The sequence below is a fragment of the Ranitomeya variabilis genome, chromosome 8 (genome assembly GCF_051348905.1).
Source record: "Ranitomeya variabilis isolate aRanVar5 chromosome 8, aRanVar5.hap1, whole genome shotgun sequence".
NCBI lineage: Eukaryota > Metazoa > Chordata > Amphibia > Anura > Dendrobatidae > Ranitomeya > Ranitomeya variabilis.
In genome coordinates this window covers 169,615,901-169,637,412 of record NC_135239.1, presented here as the reverse complement: position 1 = coordinate 169,637,412, position 21,512 = coordinate 169,615,901, and the positions used below count along the sequence as shown (strand labels likewise).

The window sequence follows — 21,512 nt, the reverse complement described above, 5'->3', positions numbered from 1 at the left end:
GTTCTCTCTCATCATTGTTAATTTACCGAGGGTAGCTTTTCTTCATATTCATTGTCCAATACGTGTGTCTGTATGTGCATGTGTGTGTGTATATATATGTATGTATGTGTGTGTGTGTGTAATAAATATATATATGTATGTGTATGTGTATATATATATATATATATATATATATATATATATATATATATATATATATATATATATATATATATATATACACACATTTAAGATATATGCAACTGTGCATGTAACATAAACTTTATATACATTATTATCACATGTACATACACGTATATTTGTTGCCTTTGACCCTTTTTTTGTACTTAAAAACACAACTGTTGTTTTTTTGTTTTTTTTAACTGGGTTTTTCAGGTTCCTCCTATAAGCTTATAGAGAAATAAACACACAATTCAACATCGTCTTTAAATGCACAAGCTCTTGAGTTTTTAGCAAATCAAATACATTGTGCTTGGACTGTTAAACACAGCAGATTTTCTGCTCAAAATAAAACAGCAGTGAAAAAAAATGCAGCATTTATGCAATGTGGAAACATGGTCTTGGTTTCCTTTTATACTCTGCGGACATTAGTTTCGAAAGTGGAATAATTTTTTTTTTTGTGACTCGGCAGGAAGTTTTGGTTTTGCTGTGTGTTTATAGGTTACTTCTGTCCCTCATCGATTATTACAGGGACCCGCTAAGGTGCTGACTGACGGTGACCTCATGGTTTCTCTTAGTCATGTGAAACTGTTTTCCATCTCTTCCACATCGTCATAGACTTGGTCACATCTACTTGTGAAACCATTTACTCTAGAGCTTCCGGCTTTGTGTCCAAGTATATCCTTGGAGGACAATCCAGGAAGGAAAATCTCGGCTAATTGCCTTCAACTTGGCCGGAGAGGAAACTGCTGACTGTCGTGCACGCTCCCGAAACTGTCCGGCTATTGCAGAGAACAGATTCTAATCTATTATGTGATTACTGAAATGTTTGTGGTCAAGAGATTTTCCCAAATTATACATTTTATGATAATAGCACATATCCTTAGCATCGGGGGTCTGTGTGTAGCTTGTTCAATTACCGTAAATCCTTTTTTGGCACTTGATTACACTTGCAAAGTTACTTCTGTTCTGGAAAGTAAACCGTCCCATTGTGATCCGTGGGTCCTAGTAAAGACACATCCTCGGAGATCACTGAATTAGGGTATGTGCACATGTTCAGGTTTTTTCGCGTTTTTTTCGCGATAAAAACCCTATAAAAACTCATTAAAAATGCATGCATTATGCATTCTATCATTTAGAATGCATTCTGCTTGTTTTGTGCACATGGTGCGTTTTTTTTTCCACGAAAAAAATGCATTGCAGTAAAAAAAAAGCAGCATGTTCATTAACTTTGTGGATTTTCTGCGTTTTTCCCGCAATTCTATGCATTTGGAAAAAACGCATGAAAAAACGCCCGAAAAACACGAACATGCGGATTTCTGGCAGAAATGTCCGGTTTTTGTCAGGAAAATTTCTGCTAGAAATCCTGACGTGTGCACATAGCCTTAGTTACGTTACTTCTTGATATCAGATCCTATATTCTGTTTTTGATCATTTATCTACTTCAAAGATCCAATCACAGTGACACCCAGAAAGTGACATTTCAGGGTTATGTAGATCTCTTGGACCTGATAAGGTTAGTGTACTTTGCTGGAAAGCCAGTAACAAAATGGTTGATTAGAACACTTCTTAGCCTTGACCTGCCATACTTACTGAAGATAGTCTTGTAGACTTTAGACCTGTGCTTCTCCAACTTTTCCTGTCAAAGCTTTACCAGACAAAGAACGTAATGCCTAGGGCCTAACAGTTTTTGATCAAAGGCCATGCCAAAATTAAGTTCTTATATTACCGTATTTATTTTATGGCTTTCATCTCGATCTCAAGCCATGGTGACTTGATGGATGAACACTCTGTAGGAAGATCGATCTTGTGCAAGCCTAGATAGGTCCACCAGGGTCTTTTCTGGCATTATCTTGATTTTATCAAACCATCGGGTTGCTGGTCTTCCTCTTCTCTTTGTTGTTATGTTATGTCTCCTGAATTCTGCATACTATAAAAATGAGTAAATTATGTTGGAGCTAAGCCAGAGATGCTGCAGTCATATAAAGGACTGAGCAAGTGAACACTTCTGTGAAAACTGCTTCCCTCTCTGACATCAAGAACCAGTTTGAGAAGCTCTGCTTTAGACTGCTTGTGCTTGGTGATCTATCTGCAAAAGTAGCCTACGCCTCTTATCTTCTGCTTTGTTAATAGTTAAGAAATTGTGGCTTCTTTGTTAATGCTGTAGTCATCATTATTTTACTTGGAGCTGTTGGATCTCATGAAAATCTTTTCTGTGATCACCTAACCAGGAAGATTTACTTATTGAGCATGCAACCTATACCTATACCATTATGTGACCCTAAGAAGGTGGAGCACGCAAAACATCCCAAAAATATTTATGAACTGAAACCCATTTGCAGAGGGACTAATGGTTCAAAATTCCTTCTCAATTTTATGCAATTCTTATTTGCAACCACAAGATATGTTTAGTGGAGGTGATTACTGATGATAAAAGGGGGTTGACTTCTTCTGGAGATGGGTCCACCTTAAGTGACGACCTAAAGATATTTAAATGGAGTGGCAGCGCACATGCTTCACCGCCACTGCATTAAAACTAATTGTGTTTATGGGAGTGAAGAGGAAATCATGTCTTGGGGTCTAATGATTAACCCCCAGCGCTATTTTTTTTTTTTTTTTTCTTTTCAATAACTTATTTTTAGGTTTTTACCCATTTGGTCATCCATGAAACACGGTCCGAGTACAGATCATGATGCCCGGACTGGCCGGCGAGTTTTCTCACCTGATCGTGATAGGCCTCATATATACTTATTCATTGTTGACTACATTGGTCAAAAAAGTTTTGAGGTTATGTAACCCCTTATTTTGTGTTTGTTACCTTCTATCTTTTCTAGTTCCTTTATGTAAAAAAGACAAGAGTATTATAGGAGCGATACAATTATTAGCAAATTAGAGTAGTCTTTCTGTTAGCCAATAAAGGTATAATTTGTAGAACGCTTATGTATATTTTGACATGGCACTTGAGTAATGGGCGTAAAAAAGGTTTTCCCATAAAGGAAAATCAAGATTTATATGTTTTTTTTATAAATTCGATAGAATTGAATATAGTGGGACGCACAATGCCACATCTAGATGTATTCTCTTCTTGGATGTAGAGAACGGGGGCTATAGTGAATATTTGCTACTTTTGTCATCTTTTGAGCGTTTTTGTTTGGTAACGACCTTTTACCGTGAGTGTGTTTTAAGTTGAAAGAAAAAAAAAAATCTTTTCTTTACGTTTTGGCAGAACAGACAATGGAACTTTAGGTCCGGAATTTGCTGAACTCATTGGAACGGGCTGTTTATATCTGAGTCAGTGGAAAGATATTTCATGCACCGCAGGGAATTTTTATTTGCTTGGTCTTGTTAGTAGTATTATTACATAAATGTTTTTGAGAATAACCCTTCAGTTGTCACTTTCAGTTCAGTGTATTCTTTTCGAGAGTGCACAGAACCACAAGTTGTCACTTTCTGTGTATATGTAATAAAAATCTTCATTGTTTCTATTCTGTAAGTGTAGGGTCACACCTACAGAATTCAGCTGTGGTTAGTTTGCAGCTCTTTGTATTTTTGCTAAAGAACAACTTTTTTTTTTTTTTTTTGAGCCATTAAAAAGATGTCTAATGCTAGGTTGTCATTTTCAGACTTTCACAAAAACCGCCACATTTTTGTGCTTGTCCTAAAAAGACACAGGTCCTAATTCATCATTGCCTTTGTGTTGTTTGTGTATTTTTTGTCTACTTTTGCACCATTTTTGTGCCTTTTTTAAGTCTTATTTTATACGTGCTCACCTGTGTTTTTTTGGTTTTGGTTTGTTTTTCGCATTGTGAGTGGAGTTTAGCGATTCCAAATGTTTTTGCCTGGTACATCACTTGCGACTTTTTAAAAAGTTGTTAAACTTTGCTCAACTGCATTACCGCCTCCCCTCCCCCCACCCTGGTGTATTTTTGAGTACACCAAACTTTTAACACTTTTTTTTTTTTTAATTTGTAAATTTTGATGCCTATGCGCGACTGTTGGTGCCAAAAGTCACAAAAATAACAGTTCAAGGTAGAAAGAAAATTTTTTAACTTTATGCCAAATTCATGAACCACATGTGTGATTTTGATAAATTTGGAGCTCAAACCGACAACTATTATCACAAAAAAGGAAAGGGACTTTGTCAGAATCCTGTTTTTCAAGGGAGTTGAAACTCTAACAAAGAGCTCAGCAAAAAGCACTGTATGTTTGTGAACGTAGCCTAATTTTCAGGCTCCAATCTTCCTTCCTTTATTCATTTTCAGACACCCCATTTATTCTTTCTTCTTATCTTTTCATCATTTTTTGAGTACGTCCAGTTCTAGATAATGTCACAGTTGTGCCAAATTTTAGCCACTCCTTGTTGACTTCAGTGTTCCATGGTATATCTAATGCCTTGGGAAAATAAAGTGTGTACCCTTCTGACTGATAACTTTCAACAATGAGATCCCTTTGCTGTATTGTTAGCTGTTTAGGGATCATGATTTTGCTGTAAAATGCAACTCAGAAAATTTCAGAAAAATCCTACTAGAACAGTTAATCTTTTTATATGGGCTTAATCCCTTTACTCCAGCGCCACTGCAGCTGACGGCTTCTCCAAATTCATCAAGAGGTGAACGCTTCTCAGTGAATTTAGCACATCTTACTCCAGCACCCTGTTAATCAAGATTTGCATATAAAGCACCCTGTCCTTTGATTACAAGCTCCTGCTTACAGCTACCGTCCAGAGGACAAAATTGAGCTTAATGCAATCTTTTGGACCGGAGCTGCACAAAATGTGTCCATGTAGCCGAAACCAATAAGTCAATCTTCTAGGGCGTCATCATGATTTTCCTGTTAGGTCTGACTTGTATATACATAGCATAATTTTATTGGTTAGTTATATTAGTGGGTGGTAAATAATAGTAAACGTGGTCTTTATTTTTCATTTGAATGTTTTACACAATGCTAAACAAATCAGGGCAGTAAAGAATATTGCTCTTATAAAAGCATCGGATAGCTGTCATGTACACATTATGAGCAGTCGGCTATAAAGGTGCGTAACATAACAGTGCACAGTAATTGTAAGAACTGCTACGTGAGTTGGAGACGTCCAGAACGAAAGCAATCCCAGGTTCACCTTTGAGTCTCTGCCACTTCTTCTGGTATCTGTTATTGTCTGCAGCTCTGCAGACAATCAGTAAGCTCAGTGGCTCTGCCCAAGTTGATGGCACAAGCCTCTCGGTGTCACTGAGCTCATGGATTCCGGTAGTCTGTCGACATGACGTCAGCGCTGCAGACAATAACAGACACTGGGTGCAGTGGCGGAGTCTCCGCGCCGGACCGGGGAGGGAGATTAAGGCGCAGGGTTTTTTTTTTTTCTTTTTTTTTAAACAAATTGCAGGCAGGGGATAGAGGTTTTCCCGTTAAAAAATAAAAAATCCGTTTTAAGACTGTAGTGAATTTTCTAACCTAATTCAGGAGATAGATTTCCCCATTTGAAATGTGACAGAACGATCCTTTTCTTTAGTCCCTGGATGCGCCACCTGCATACCTCTCATGGCGCCCTGCGGCATAATCTGAAGACATTTTGAACAAATATGCATTGTGTGCCCTGAGGCAGGAAACATTTGTGCTCATTTATTATGTGACTGATGGATTTTATCACTCACCCGGATGATTTCCTTATACTAGGCACTAATACAAGACAGGTTACGTTTCATCGATGGCCAACTAACGAGAAGAGTAAAGGAGGTGCGTTACCAGGGCTCCGTATAAAAGAACGATGGCCTGGGACTGGTCAGCTTCAAAAGTGAAAAATGTAGATGCTAAATGTTGTGGGTTTTTACTTTTTGGTAAGGAAATGAGTTCCCTTGTCTGTACTCCAATCTTATTATGGCTATGGGGGATTTACGCCAGGGACTACACCGTGGCGAAACACTCACAGGGGATAGCACCATCTGTTTGGGAAATGGTGAACATTAGGGTGGATCTTGACCTTTTTCCTTTAGATGAGATTAGTGTTATCAGGACAATGATAAGAGAGCTGTGGAAATCCTGACACATTAGTGCTAACCTGTCACATAATATCATGTGCTAACGTGTCACGCAGCTCGGATCATTTGCTGGGATCTGCAACTTTCTTGCTGTTTGATATGAAAAATGTTCAGAAAGCTGGTTTACCATGTTCAAGGTTAAGTTTCACGTGGCTCCATCATAGATAATCTACAATCCGGATCGCCCGTTGTTTGACTCAAATGTCTACACTTAGATGTATTTGGTTGGTCTGTGTTTTTCATCTAGAAAAAAAAAACGAAAGACGTTTCATCTGGAAAAAGAAAAATGTTTTTTTACATCCATGTGATATGTGCATGGCTTCTGTTTTTATACTTCATTAAAGGAGTTTTTCAGGACTTTTTTTTTTTGCGATGGGGCTAAGAATGTAACAGCAGGTAGTTTTTTTTTTAAACTATCCTCCGGTTCTGCTTTGCGATGATCTGTTCCGGCTCCGAGCAGTCATGGACCTCTCCTACCGGCAAACATTTACTTGTGGTGACATCAAGTTGACAGAGCAGTTTCTTCTCTTTCTCTCTGCTTTGTATATGGGGCATCACTGGCGACATCATGCTGACTGACAGCTGGCTCCCCGCTGCCTAATTGCAGGGAGCTAGCTGTCAATCGGCATAACGTAGGCAGTGATGCCCCAAAGAAATAGAGCAGAAAGGGTTGCTCGGTTGATGTAGAAACCAGAGAATAAGCCACCTGAGCTGGGACAGATTGTCCCAAGTCAGAACAGACAGGTAGTTAACAACTACCTGCTGGTAAGGGTTTTTATTTATTTTTTGCTCCATTACAAAAGATAAAAATAAAAACCCAAAGTCCTGGATAATCCCTTTTAATAAAAAAAAAAATATGAAAGGTAAAATGCAATATCCTATGTTAAAGGGGTTATCCAATTTGGGAAAACAAATGTTTTTCGGCTGCAGTTAGTTAAAACCAGATTGTGCTTTACTCACCCTCCCAGGTGAGTCTCTGCTGCTGCTTCAGGTGTCTGACATTACGTCAACCTAACTGAGCTCGGCCCGAATGGACAGCACGAGCCGCAGAGCCGTCACATTGACAGGGGTGCCCATAAAAACAGAAACTGGGAGCAGCAGCGGAGACTTGGCTCTTGTCCTGGGGAGGGTGAGTAAAGCACAGGTTTGTTATTTTTTTGTTAGTTTTTCTTAAAATGTACCTAAGAGTAAGACATTTTCTGAAAACCCTTTTAACTACTACAGTGGTTCCAGTAAAAATGTAGAGTGTACATTCGACATTTGTTTTTCAGTTTCATTGAACTAAAAAAAAAAAAAAAAAATCATTAGTCCAGCAGCGTTTCCTTTTATATATGCGGCAGATTGGAGAACTAATGCACTGCACAGTTGTACGGTCAGGATGCTATGCGTTTTGCATACTGGCAGTAAAAAGACGTAAACTGCACTTGGTTGATTGAGACCTTAGTGAAAAATCTAATTAATATTCCATTCGGATGCGGATTAATCTCTCATGCATGTGGAGATAGAAAGTGTAGGCTTTTATTGGAGGGGTACGTCAGTCTGTAGGCTTGAAGCACACGTCTAGAGGAAGGCTCAGCTGTAATGTGAACGCGGCTGAATGTGCCCTAAATAAACCCATCTTCTCCGGGGATTGCGCTCTTCTACTCTTTGAGCAGTTTTCTATTTCCCTCTGTTATCGTACAATCATTATTCTGCCAAGCCGCGATGCGAACTGCTGAGATTCCGGGTATCTTTACATTTCCATCATATATAACCTATAATTAATTGCACATATCAGACCTCAAAATAAAAAAAATTCCAAAATGTTATTGAGAATAATAAAAATAAAACAAGAGACAGCAATGATGTAAATGGTACCAATGTTAGAGGCACCCCAGGCCAGAGGTAAACTTATTACAACAATGAAAACCACCGCTACATTATCTAATCATCCTATGGATAAACAGTCTCTCTTGCCACATAGCGTAGTTATATTGTGCTTCCATAGATACATCATGATAAGGGGCGGCATAGTAAAGAATACAAATATATATAACGCTTATATTACCTCTGGTCTGATTGTGCCACGACCCCTACGCGCGTTTCGGCCGCGTGTGCCTTCTTCCATCATGCGATTCTCCAGGTTACAATCGATCTTCTGACGTTAAGCCTAAGATATAAATAATTGGATCTGTCCCCATAACACCATAGTGGCGGCAAACCCAGAAAGCAAATATTGACTATTGCTCACCATCTGGGATAGGAAAAGAATAAAAAAAAGTAACTAAACAGCGTGACAACAAGGAATATAGTTCAGTAGCCATCAGAGGCCTAGAATCCAGAAGACGCGGGGTCAAGGACAGGCTGAGGCTGTAGGATGACTTGTCTTCTCACATCACAGAGCTGGAGTGGTCACCAGCCCTGCCCAGTGTCCGGCAAGGGTTACAAGCAGAGATCTTGAAAACTGGAACAAATTGATGCACAAAGTATATTAGGAAATTGCCAAACTTTTTACTGTATAGCTATATTTTACTTGCTGAGGCTGGCGCACTATTTAAAGGGGAGGCAAATGGCCTAACTTTGCATTATAATGTTTTTGTTTTTTTTTATTCTGTGAGAATATTTGTTATTGCACTTCCTCCTCCACAAAATCACACACCACAAATTCCTGTGTGGTGTAACAATACAACCACATTAGTTTACTTATCTGCAAGCTTATAATTATATGTCTACTGCCCCCTGCTGGGGGAATCCTATGTCCAGACACAACTAAGCTTCACCCATTTAAAGTCACATACTTGCAAAGGAAATGTCTGGTGCTCTATTGTAATGGCCTATCTTAAAGGAGTAGTCCCGGCATGGGACTCAAGTCTGTAGTCCCTCTATGTGAATCCTCACAGTGGCCACATTCAGACTGGACGTGTCTGGCCTCATTCAATTCACTCGTATGGAGCGAGGCTGCGCACGTCTAGTCGGCACATGACCGCATTAATTCTTATTGCATTGTTGCAGTGATGAGCCCGCCAATGCCTGGCGCTTGCAAAAATATAACTTCAAGCCTGGAAAAATCCTACTGTCGATTTGTATTTTTGCTGTATACCGTACTTTGCTACAACTGTGCCTGTTCTCATTCTTTAGGCCCTGTGTTCCTATAGTGTGTTTTTGATGAAGCATCTCTAGACCCATTGGGTAAATTAAGTTACTTGTGCTTTTTTTAATGCATTTTTTTACATATGTTTTTATTGCGTTTTCAGCTGCAATTTTCATTTTCTCTTGGTATGTAATGTTTTAAATAAAACTGCGTTATTTTGGAAACTTTCTATTTCTGAGCTTTTATAAAACTTGATTAATACGCCTTTGGACTTTGGAGTGGCCTAGTCAAAGTCCTGACCTTAGTCCGATTGAGATGCTGTGGCATAACCTTAAGAAGACTGTCCATGCTTGGAAACCCTACAGTGTGGCTGAATTGCAACAATTCTGCAAAGATGAGTGGGACAAAATTCCTCCAGGGCGTTGTAAAAAGCTCATTGCCCGTTATCAGAAACGCTTGATTGCAGTTGTTGCTGCTAAGGGTTGCCCAACCAGTTATTAGGATTAGGGGGCAATCACTTTTTCACACAGGGCCCTGGAAGTTTGGATTTCTTTTTCCCTTAATAATAAAGATTGCATTTTGTGTTTACTGGTGTTATCTTTGTCTAACATTTAGAAATATTTGGTGTTCTGAAACTTAAGTGTGACAAACATGCTAAAGAATAGGAAATTAGGAAGGGGAAAACACTTTTTCATACAACTGTAGATATAAATTGCATAAAAATGTGAGTGTTTTTTATTATTATTTTCCTATTGCTCATATAGAAAAATGGAGCTAAAACTTCATTTTAATAAAAAAAATATATATATATATATTTATTCCACTTTGTATTAGGTCATGTGAAGCACTTGAAGGGTTAACAATCATATTAAAGACTATTTTATAAGTGTATAGGAAATGCATTTAAGAAAAAGAAAATTGGAATTTGTGGTGGGCTTCTAATATACCGGTATTGACCTTCTGCACTTGAGAACTGAATCGTCCCCTAAAAAAATAGGTTTCTGAAAGTTTCATGAAAAGTTGTAGCTAAACTTAGGTTGTCTATTGTCACAAAAAAATAATTATCTGCTATTGCCTTAAGTGATGCCCCAATGATATTGTTTAAATTTCTAGTGTATTTCAGAATTTTAGGGCCAAGTTGCAAACTGGGCAGTTTCCTAGGGCTCCCAAAGAAGATGACTTCAAAGAGCAGTCTACGGCTGTGTGCACACGTTCGGTATTTGCAGAAAATGCCTCTGCTGCAAATTACTAGAGTGTTAGGGTATGTGCACACGCTGCGGATTTCGCTGCGGAACCGCAGTGTTTCCGCAGCTGCGGGTCCGCAGCGGTTTCCCATAAGTTTACAGTACAATGTAAACCTATGGGAAATGAAATCCGCAGTGCACATGCTGCGGAAAAAAATGCGCGGAAACGCAGCGGTTTATTTTCCGCAGCATGTCAATTGTTTGTGCGGATTCCGCTGCGGGTTTCCACCTGCTCCCATAGAAATCTGCAGGTGAAAACCCGCAGAGAAAACCGCACTAGAAACCGCGATAAATCCGCAGTAAAAACCACAGCGGTTTTTCACTGCGGATTTATCAAATCCGCTGCGGAAAATTCCGCAGCGGAATCCGCAGCGTGAGCACATGGCCATAGAAAACGATGCGTAAAATCTGCATGATTTTGATGTGGGTCTTTTTTTTTTTTTTCATTTTAATGGCTGAAATACACTGAAAGAATTGATATTTGCTGCTGGTTTAAAAAAACCCAACTCTTTGATGGTTCTAATCTGCATGGAAAAAAACATCGTCTGCAGGAGACTTCAGAAATCTCATTCACTTTGCTGGTGCTGTAAAATGCTGCTGCTTTTTTTTTTTCCATTGCACAAAAAACGCATGGGATGGATGCAATTTGTGAACAAACCTTAAGAGTGGAGCTGGAAAACATTTTGTTTTATGGCCATTGCAATAGTTTGCAGGGTGCCCTCACATTGCATGGTGAGCAAAGCACTAGAGATAATGGTGCAACTGGTGAATTACACCTGCTCTGTGCGCTGTCTCTTTAAGGCACGGGAGTAATTCTCATGCACTGTATGGCAGTATTATTTGGACACTGAATTGTGTTAGGGGCAATTGTGTGGGCAATATATGGCAGTGTTCCTATACATGCATGCATGGAAGAGACCTGTCAGTTACTGTCAGTGGGTGGAGAGAAACCACTGAGGACCTGCCTGTCTGACTAGTTCCCGTATGTTTGTTTTTTTTTTTAACCCTACAGTGTCAGACATACCGGACTGAGATCATACAGCCAGTGCCTGATCCATGCTGATGATCGCGGATCGTTTATCAGCTGTCTTTTAAAGAGAAAAATAAAGAGCATTTTGACTTTGCGCAAAGTTCATCAACAGTGTGCGCCATTGTTAAAAATTTGGTGCAAAAAAACCTCAAATGCCACACGACAAACCCACAAATGGTAAATTGGGCCATTAGGTTTGTGTCTTAGTTAGTGATGAGCGAATATACTCGTTACTCGAGATTTCTCGAGCACGCTCGGGGGTCCTCCGAGTATTTTTTAGTGCTCGGAGATTTAGTTTTTCTTGCCGCAGCTGAATGATTTACATCTGTTAGCCAGCACATGTGGGGGTTGCCTGGTTGCTAGGGAATCCCCACATGTAGTTATGCTGGCTAACAGATGTAAATCTCAAGTAACGAGTATATTCGCTCATCACTAGTCTTGATCACAAAATGTGTTTTATGCTTTTATTTATTTTACTCACTTATGTAGCGCCATTAATTCTACAGCGCTTTACATACATTATCATCACTGGCTCACAATTTAGATTCCCTATCAGTATGTCTTTGGAGTGTGGGAGGAAACCGGAGAACATGGAGGAAAACCACGCAAACACGGGGAGAACATACAAACTCCTTGGTGGGATTTGGACCCAGGACCCCAGCGCTGCAAGGCTGCAGTACTAACCACGCTTTTATTTGTGCAGTTTTCATTACTGCCCCTAATAAAGAGAATATATAGAGGGGTGGGGAGGGTAGAGGAATGCAGCGTGCCCCGTGTGGTCTCCTTCCGGGGGGGTAGATTTGGTGTAGCGCATTACAGCTCACTCTCGGTATGACAGATGTGAATCGGCCCCCGTGATGTGACCAGGTTTGGACGCTGGGGTGGTGGATACTTTGGTGGCTTTTACTCTTCTGTTTATGTATCTGCAATATAAACGGTGAGGATTTTATTCCAGGGAGTTTAATGAACGCAGGCACTCAATGGATAGATATCCATTATAACAATAAATAATAATAATAATAATAATTAGGAATCTGTCCAGAGTAAACCTGATGCACCCCTGGTCTCAGGAGACAAAATGTTTTGCCAAGAAATGTGTGAAATGGAACATCTCCCTGTCTCCAAAAAGTAGGAAATAATCAGAAAATGGCCACTTCAGCTAAAGCTATAGACATCTATGCGGTTGTCCTACCCAACCAACGCTGACCTTCACTGGATTGTGTGTCTTCTTCTGTAGGGTGCACCATGGCTCCATTCCTGCGGATTGCCTTTAACTCGTTTGAATTGGGACCTATGCCAGGACAGTCTGAACAATGCCAGCCATTCTGTGCCGTGAAGGTGAAGGAATCCCTCCCTACAGGTAAGAGGAGAATAGACTTGTTGCTCACGAGTTAACCCCTTCCATTCTAGACTCTTATTATTAATGCCAGGCTTCTTGTTGGTTCCCATTACTTTTTTTTATTTTGTTCCCAAACCTTTGAGGTCCATGTGTCATACTAGGCACCGATTTATCAGCACAATCTTGGCAGGTGTTCCAAGGTATCGGGGCTGATTCAGAGACCCTCTTACCCCATAAGGAGCAGTAATCCATGGATGGATGATGTTAGTCGCCTAATAATCTCCATATATGACATATACACAAAAATATAATCATGTATGTAAAGAAAGGATGCATGCAAGAATATTTTTTTTCCAATGTAAAGATTTTTACGTACCAGTTAGCCATAACTTCAGAAAACCCCTGCCTAATATTAGGTAAGTCGCCCTCATGATTCCACGCTAACTCATTGACACGTGGACTCTACAAGACCTGTGAAGGTGTTCTGTGGTGTTTGGCACCTTGACTTTAGCAGTCACATATTATGTCATTGGAAAATGAAAGTTCAGTTTAAATCAGGTTTTAATGTTAAATAATTTTTAGACATTTTTTTTTACAAAGATTTTTTTTCTTGTCACAATCTGTATTAAAATATATATTTTTAAAATCTTGGTGGTGATGCACTGATTCAGACACCATCTTTTGCATTGAAGCATCTAATGAGCAACTGCAATTTTTTTTTTTGGTAGCTATGACATCGCCTGTTGTGATTAGTGGATCTTTTATCAGCGGTGTATAAAGTCATTGTAATCCAATCTGTAATGGTAATGCAACTGCTGAAATGTACCAGGAAGTAGGAGCTTAAAATGTGTTAAACACGTATATTACTTACCGGTAATGTGTTTTTACAGAGCCCATGACCGCACCAACGAATATAAGGGTGCTGTCATGGGTGCCAGGAAAATACGTATATTACTTACTGGTAATGTGTTTTTTCAGAACCCATGACCGCACCAACAAATATATAAGGGTTCTGTCGTGGGTGCCAGGAAAACACGTATAGTACTTACCGGTAATGTGTTTTTACGGAACCCATGACAGCACCCTTATAGTCGTTGGTGCTGTTATGGGTGACAGGAAAATTTAAAAATTTCTTTTGTTAAATGCAGATTGTGATAATGAAATACAGTTGCCAAATATGTTTAAAAATACTTGAACACAAAAGCCTGATTTAAAAAAAAGGGTCATTTTCCGAAATTACGTTCTCTTTTAAGTCCTGTAAGTTGCGCGGTGAGGTCTCCGTGGATCAGACTTGAATTTCAAGGAAATCTCACAGATGCTCAATCAAGATTGAAATTCTTGTAATGTTGAAGCCAAGTTGTCACCTGAAACTCTTATTCCTGAAACAATGTTGGCAGTGTGGCAGGGTGTATTATCCCGCTAAATCATGCAACTGCCATTAAGCCATAAAGGTGCAGTAACATCCACGTAAATTGTAGGACACAAGATGTCATCCCAGTACAACACTGACCAGGCAATCAGACTTCTATTTCCAGCTTGCTTTCTTCCTATAATGCATCCTGGTGCCATCTCTTTCCAAGGTAAATGACACGACGGCCGTCCACATTCTGCTCCCCTTCTCCATGGTCTACCTCTGGGGATCATGTGCCCACTCTTGGTGGTGCAGATGAATTAACATAATGCCTGGTGTTTGTCTCTGTTATCAAATTAGCTGATTTATTAGTTAGTTAGAAGAAGGAAAAAAAGAGAAAGTATTAAAAGTGCTAAAACAAACAAGTTTTCAACTTTGAACCAAAGACTTCACCTTCTGTAGCGGACAGAATTCAGCACGGGCTCTTACACTAAGTAGACAAGTACATAGGAAGCTGCAATGCAGTGCCTTCTGAATTATTATTATTATTTAATTTTTTTTTATCACAGGCAGCAATCATCTTTTTTTTTTTTTATCAGACCATGGGTGTTAGTCTTCGTTCTCCTCAAGGAGCCATAACTTTTGTTATTTACACCTTTTATCTGACTCTGCTCCAATTTTCCAATTAGTAATTTCTGTTTCATATCCCATATATTACAGAGAAAGGAAAGACCCTTGTCCAGAAGAAGCCCACCATGTATCCAGAGTGGAAGTCTTCATTTGATGCTCACATTTTCGAAGGTCGGGTGGTCCAGATCGTGCTTATGAAGGCGGCTGAAGACCCCCTCTCTGAAGCCACAGTTGGGGTGTCTATGCTTGCTGAGCGCTGCAAGAAAGGAAATGGAAAAGCGGAGTTCTGGGTATGTAAAAAAGCAAAACAGCGGAATGATGACCTGGTTACATTAGTGGGATTTCTACAGTCTTGTAGTCTGTGATCGTTTTTCTCTGAGCGTTTTGTCTTTTTGCAGTTGGACCTGCAGCCCCAGGGCAAAGTGCTGATGTCCGTGCAGTACTTCCTTGAGGACGCGGGTAGGTCATCCTAAGGACACTTGTATAAGTGCGTGCAGTGGGTGATTCCGAGCAGAGCGTCCATGTGTGATGTGCTGCGCTCTCATTTCTGTCTCCTACGTGCGAGCGTTCTCTCGGCAAACAATCTCGCACCTCGCATGTGGCTCAGCTATCAGTGTGAAGTTGATGGAGGACACCGCATGGTCTGTAGTAACTCTTTCATAGCTGGATTGGTGCCTTGCAGAATGAATACACTCCGGTCTCATGTTATATCAATGCTATGAACCATATATCATACACAGCCGTTCAGGCAGACTGAGATCTGCCGTCATTAGAACAGACAAGTGGATAGATAAGAGGTCATTTCTGTATACCTTTTATGAACAGGAAGAAGGGCAAGAGAAAAGAGGTATGCAAAACCAGTGATCAGTTTATATACAGGTTATTTGCTTTTTTAAAGGGATTGCCCAGGTTTGTGATGAAGGTCGCTCTTATGTGACTTCATACTTTTGAATCCTGACAGTGCACTTATTCCAGGATTCTCTGGTGGCTAGAGCGGGCGGTCACATGCTGACTAGACGTGCTTGGCCGAGCTCAAATCAGTTGTATTTAGTAAGGCCGAGCACATCTAGTCTGCTTGTGGCTGAAAGTATTCACATCTCATACTTGTGGTCTCAAGACCACCCGCTTTCACTGCTGAATCCATGTGATGCATGCAGAGTGATTGCAGGCTCTCAGTCCAAACCTGGGCATGCCCATAAAGTCTAGGGATGTATAGTAAGGCGTAAAAAAAATGGACAGCATGAAGGATTCTGTTATACTAGATACCATGTGCTAACACATATTCCTAGCAGACAGTGCCTGCAGCAGCGCAGGAATGGCATTTCTATCCGCAGAGGTGCTAACATTAGTATATGTCGTTGGTAGTAAATATAGAGCCGGTGCATCTTCTGTATTTCCTTTTTGCATTTCCCCTCGCACTCGCTCGTCTCCCTCCCTTTCGCAGTGTTACCTCCTCCCTCATACACATCCCAGCTGCACAGAGCAGGTCCTCAGTCCGTGTCCTGTTAATGCTGATTCCAGTCCTAGGATAGCTCTGCTGCCGTACAGGGTACCATGTCTGTCCGGCGGAGGGGTCAGTGCGCTGCTTGCTTGCATGTTACCGTCGGGCAGCACACTCTGCGTGCCTGACAGTGAGGGAATGAAAGCGGTGCGCGTGCGTGTACAGCCCTGTTCTGTTCATGTGTGCGGTGTGTTTTCTAAGTTTATCTTTTCCAGTCGATCATTTATATAGTTTGTTGCCTCTTACTTTTTTTCTGCATTTCTCTTAATTCTCCACTGTTTTGAGCATTTTTTGGTAATTTGCTACAGCACAACTGCATATAAACGCTAGTAGTAATCGTAGTAGTCATGGCTGGGATAGGACTAAGCGTCTCTGATCCAGCCACAGGTGGTCGGACTAAGGAAACAGCTGAGCAGCGCTGTATCCGTAGCTCGGGATATGCTCATCACATTCATTATTCTCTCCCGACAGATTGCAAACAGTCTGTGCGCGAATCTGAAGGACTCCAAACCATCAACAGGCGACGGGGAGCCATCAAACAGGCCAAAATACACTACATTAAGAGCCATGAATTCATTGCCACCTTTTTTGGCCAGGCAACATTCTGCTCCGTCTGTAGAGAGTTTGTGTGGTAAGGAAACCTCTCCTCCGTTACTGGCGGCATCCGAATATACGACCGATAATCTGGCCGCCTGCCACCTCTCATCACTCGTCTCTTCTTCTTCCTCCAGGGGCTTGAACAAGCAAGGATACAAGTGCAGACGTGAGTTGCTAAACTATCCTACTGCTTATCTGTACAGCTTTCTGTATATCCCGAGTACTCTCTACAATGCTGTGCAGGATGAGGAAACTGATATTGTTCAGTGAGCGGCATTATACTAGTGAGATCGTCAATATTGGATGATCAGATTCTGCCGTATCCTTCAAGAATCTTCAATTTCTGAACACTGGATTCATTTTTGGGCTGAGAGTCTGGAGTTTGGGTCTCAAGCTCCATTTCTGGCCATTTTATTCAGCCACTTTAATGCTTGAGGATAAATGCTTTGTATATTTTGCTGATTATTAAAGTGCTCACCTACAACATGCAGGTGCCTATTATCCATACATAGGTCTCTTCTCTTTCTACCTCATTACCTTTCTCCATTGCAAGGAATAATTCTACGTAGTTTCTTGTTCTGCGATTTTCCCTCTTCCTTTCCATATTTTTTTTTGTCTTCAGTCTGTCCTCCTTCTCGGTGATGAGGTCATTGAAAGCTTATAACTAGATGTCTCTTGATATGGATAAAAACTTTCTCTTTGCAGAGTGCAATGCTGCCATACATAAAAAATGCATTGAAAAGATCATTGGCAGGTGTACGGGCACAGCTGCCAACAGCCGGGACACCATGGTGAGTGAGCCGTCTCCACTAAACTAATGCATTATCATACATGGATGCATATATATACAGTCATGGCCAAAAGTATTCACACCCCTGCAATTCTGTCAGATAATACTCATAATACTTTTCTTCCTGAAAATGATTGCAAACACAAATTCTTTGGTATTATCTTCATTTAATTTGTCTTAAATGAAAAAACACAAAAAGAATTGTTCTAAAGCCAAATTGGATATAATTCCACACCAAACATAAAAAAGGGGGTGGACAAAAGTATTGGCACTGTTCGAAAAATCATGTGATGCTTCTCTAATTTGTGTAATTAACAGCACCTGTAACTTACCTGAGGCACCTAACAGGTGTTGGCAATAACTAAATCACACTTGCAGCCAGTTGACATGGATTAAAGTTGACTCAACCTCTGTCCTGTGTCCTTGTGTGTACCACATTGAGTATGGAGAAAAGAAAGAAGACCAAAGAACTGTCTCAGGACTTGAGAAACCAAATTGTGAGGAAGCATGAGCAATCTCAAGGCTACAAGTCCATCTCCAAAGACCTGAATGTTCCTATGTCTACCGTGCGCAGTGTCATCAAGAAGTTTAAAGCCCATGGCACTGTGGCTAACCTCCCAAGATGTGGACGGAAAAGAAAAATTGACAAGAGATTTCAACACAAGATTGTACGGATGTTGGATAAAGAACCTCGACTAACATCCAAACAAGTTCAAGCTGCCCTGCAGTCCGAGGGTACAACAGTGTCAACCTGTACTGTCCGTCGGCATCTGAATGAAAAGGGACTGCATGGTAGGAGACCCAGGAAAACCCCACTTCTTACCCCGAGACATAAAAAAGCCAGGCTGGAGTTTGCCAAAATTTACCTGAAAAAGACTAAAAACGTTTTGGAATAATGTTCTCTGGTCAGATGAGACAAAAGTAGAGCTTTTTGGGCAAAGGCATCAACGTAGAGTTTACAGGAGAAAAAGAGGCATTCAAAGAAAAGAACACGGTCCCTACAGTCAAACATAGCGGAGGTTCCCTGATGTTTTGGGGTGGCTTTGCTGCCACTGGACTGCTTGACCGTGTGCATGGCATTATGAAGTCTGAAGACTACCAACAAATTTTGCAGCATAATGTAGGGCCCAGTGTGAAAAAGCTGGGTCTCCCTCAGAGGTCATGGGTCTTCCACCAGGACAATGACCCAAAACACACTTCAAAAAGCACTAGAAAATGGTTTGAGAGAAAGCACTGGAGACTTCTAAGGTGGCCAGCAATGAGTCCAGACCTGAATCCCATAGAACACCTGTGGAGAGATCTAAAAATGGCAGTTTGGAGAAGGCACCCTTCAAATATCAGGGTCCTGGAGCAGTTTGCCAAAGAAGAATGGTCTAAAATTCCAGCAGAGCATTGTAAGAAACTCATTGATGGTTACCTGAAGCGGTTGGTCGCAGTTATTTTGGCTAAAGGTTGTGCAACCAAGTATTAGGCTGAGGGTGCCAATACTTTTGCCTGGCACATTTTTGGAGTTTTGTGTGAAATGATCAATGTTTTGCTTTTTGTTTCATTCTCTTTTGTGTTTTTTCATTTAAGACAAATTAAATGAAGATTATAATACCAAAGAATTTGTGTTTGCAATCATTTTCAGGAAGAAACTGAGCATTATCTGACAGAATTGCAGGGGTGTGAATACTTTTGGCCATGACTGTATATAATATGCAGCTTACCAGGATGCAGATAATTATATATTGGCCTCATTTGTCTATAGGGTCAGTGAAGGCGGTCACAAGGGAGCGCTAAGAAAGTAACCCAAGGAAGGAGGAAAGGTTGTCGAGCACCACTGCAGCTCCAGCCGAACACCTCCAAGGGAGGACAGGAGAAGATACCAGGAAAAAAGATCAGTCGCAGGAGCGCTGAAGGAAACTCAAACAACATGTAACGTTTAACCACAACGTATTTCGACGGGAACATCTGAGGAAGACTGTGTTCCCGTCGAAACGCGTTGTGGTTAAACATTACATGTTTGAGTTTCCTTCAGCGCTCCTGCGACCGATCTTTTTTCCTAGTATCATTTGTCTATAGGGTATTTTATGTGACATTTACTCGCAAGTGGAAGTTTTCTGATTCACTTTCTCCACTTTTCCCTTCTGTTTTCAAAGGATTTAAACAGGACTTAGATTTATCCTCAAAGTAAAAAAAAAAAACAGGCTACCTACCTGAATGTTGTGCTCTGCCGGCACAGAGTAGTCATGGACCACCTGTGATTCAGCAATTTGCAATGATGCTGCATCGACAGAGCAGCAGATTCTCTTCCCCTCTGCTCTGTTGATAGGGTGTAACTGCCGACATCATGCTGATTGACATCCAGCTTCCCACTGCCTAGCTGCGGAGATGCAACTGTCAATCTGCATGACATTGTCAGTCGCTCCGTCAACAGAACAGTCCGGAAGAAGAAGAGCTGCTCTGTTGACGTTGAGCAGCTGGATCACCAACAGGAGTGGTCAGTGACTGGCTTTCTGCCAACGCCGGGTAGAACAGGCAGGTAGATGGCCACTACTCATCTGTAAGGGTGCTTTCACACTGCCTTCTGGCACTCTTTTGTTGGTCGCATCGGGGTCCATCAGTTTTGGGAGTGTATGCCTACTGGAGGCGGACATAGAGATGTAGTAGAATGCATCTGTGTCTCCACCTCCAGTATGCATATATAAAAATGATGCATGACAGAGTGTACGTTCTCTCTGTCTGCACCATTATAGTTTATGGTCCCGTTGGCACAAAATCCGTTTTGGTCGCACGTAAGCCCCATCTGGACCAACATATGGGTGCCAGAATGCAGTGTGAAAGCAACCTTAGTTTTAAGGCACATGTTAAAAAAAATGGAATAAAGGCCTGGATAAACCCTTTATAAGGATTTTTGTATGCAGCATTCTGGTAAATGACACTATTATCTGAATGAGCCAATAACTACGGTAGGTTGGCTGAGCCAGCAGTCATTTAATTGATTGGCCTTTCCATAACCGTTTTATTAAGAAATCAATAGTCCAGATTCTTCTTTGAAATGTCAAACCAATATTTCTATCTGTTCTTCAGATTAGAGAATGAGCAGCTTACTAGAAGCAGATCAGGAGGAAACGTGTGACTATATACATGAACAGGATGATACATGTGTGAAAGTGATATGAGAACTGATTCTACAACCCCCAATTATCGCTTTTAGCACTTTGTGCTTTTAATATTTTTAAGAAGTTAGTGAATTGAAGAAGTGTGAGAATCCGATTTGTGTTGTGTCCCCATCAGCATTTTACCCACTATCACAAAGGCTGTTACCGCTGTCCTTCGGCTTTTTTGGTACATAGGGATTTCACTACAGGGGTTCTCGCGCTAGGACCCGTCCTGTGATCCAGACTGGTGAGCTGCTGTAAAGAGAAGCTTGTGGTCTGGAGGACTTGGTGCGACCACATATTGCACAGGTCTTCGCCCTGGTGGCAGCAGCTCATTACAAGGACCCACATGATGGGCAGCTCCTCTTTTTGGAAAGGGCCAAACCCTAAAATAGTTGTCTTTGGCCTATGGCTATGTGGCCTTTCCGAAAATATGAGCCACTTATATGAAGGTAAAAACACACACACATTGATATGTCTCCGTGTAAGAAACAAGCATGAGTGCTGCACAAAGCCAAACACCATCCCTCCTTTGCCACAATGCCCAAGCTTTTCTTTCTGAGCCTACATTTTGCCACCTTTTTATGAAATTGTTTAAAGGATTGTGTTAACAGAAAACAACTTGC

General features: G+C 40.9%; 1 protein-coding gene and 1 long non-coding RNA gene across 3 annotated transcripts in view; one reads left to right on the top strand and one right to left on the bottom strand.

The window, feature by feature from the left end:
* Positions 1-21,512, top strand: part of LOC143787686 (protein kinase C delta type-like) — a 57,833-nt gene that overhangs the window by 16,494 nt on the left and 19,827 nt on the right. For both annotated transcript variants that reach the window (XM_077276617.1, XM_077276618.1), the window contains exons 2-7: positions 12,773-12,895; positions 14,946-15,145; positions 15,254-15,314; positions 16,828-16,987; positions 17,088-17,119; positions 17,659-17,744. In XM_077276617.1, the coding sequence (XP_077132732.1) occupies positions 12,781-12,895; positions 14,946-15,145; positions 15,254-15,314; positions 16,828-16,987; positions 17,088-17,119; positions 17,659-17,744 (654 nt within the window). In that variant the 5' untranslated portion in view covers positions 12,773-12,780. The remainder of the gene's footprint in view (positions 1-12,772; positions 12,896-14,945; positions 15,146-15,253; positions 15,315-16,827; positions 16,988-17,087; positions 17,120-17,658; positions 17,745-21,512) is intronic.
* Positions 7,823-8,554, bottom strand: LOC143788602 (uncharacterized). The gene is made up of 3 exons (XR_013218679.1): positions 8,422-8,554; positions 8,239-8,340; positions 7,823-7,945 (listed from the first exon to the last, which is right to left on the bottom strand). It is a non-coding gene; the product is annotated as an uncharacterized LOC143788602 (long non-coding RNA).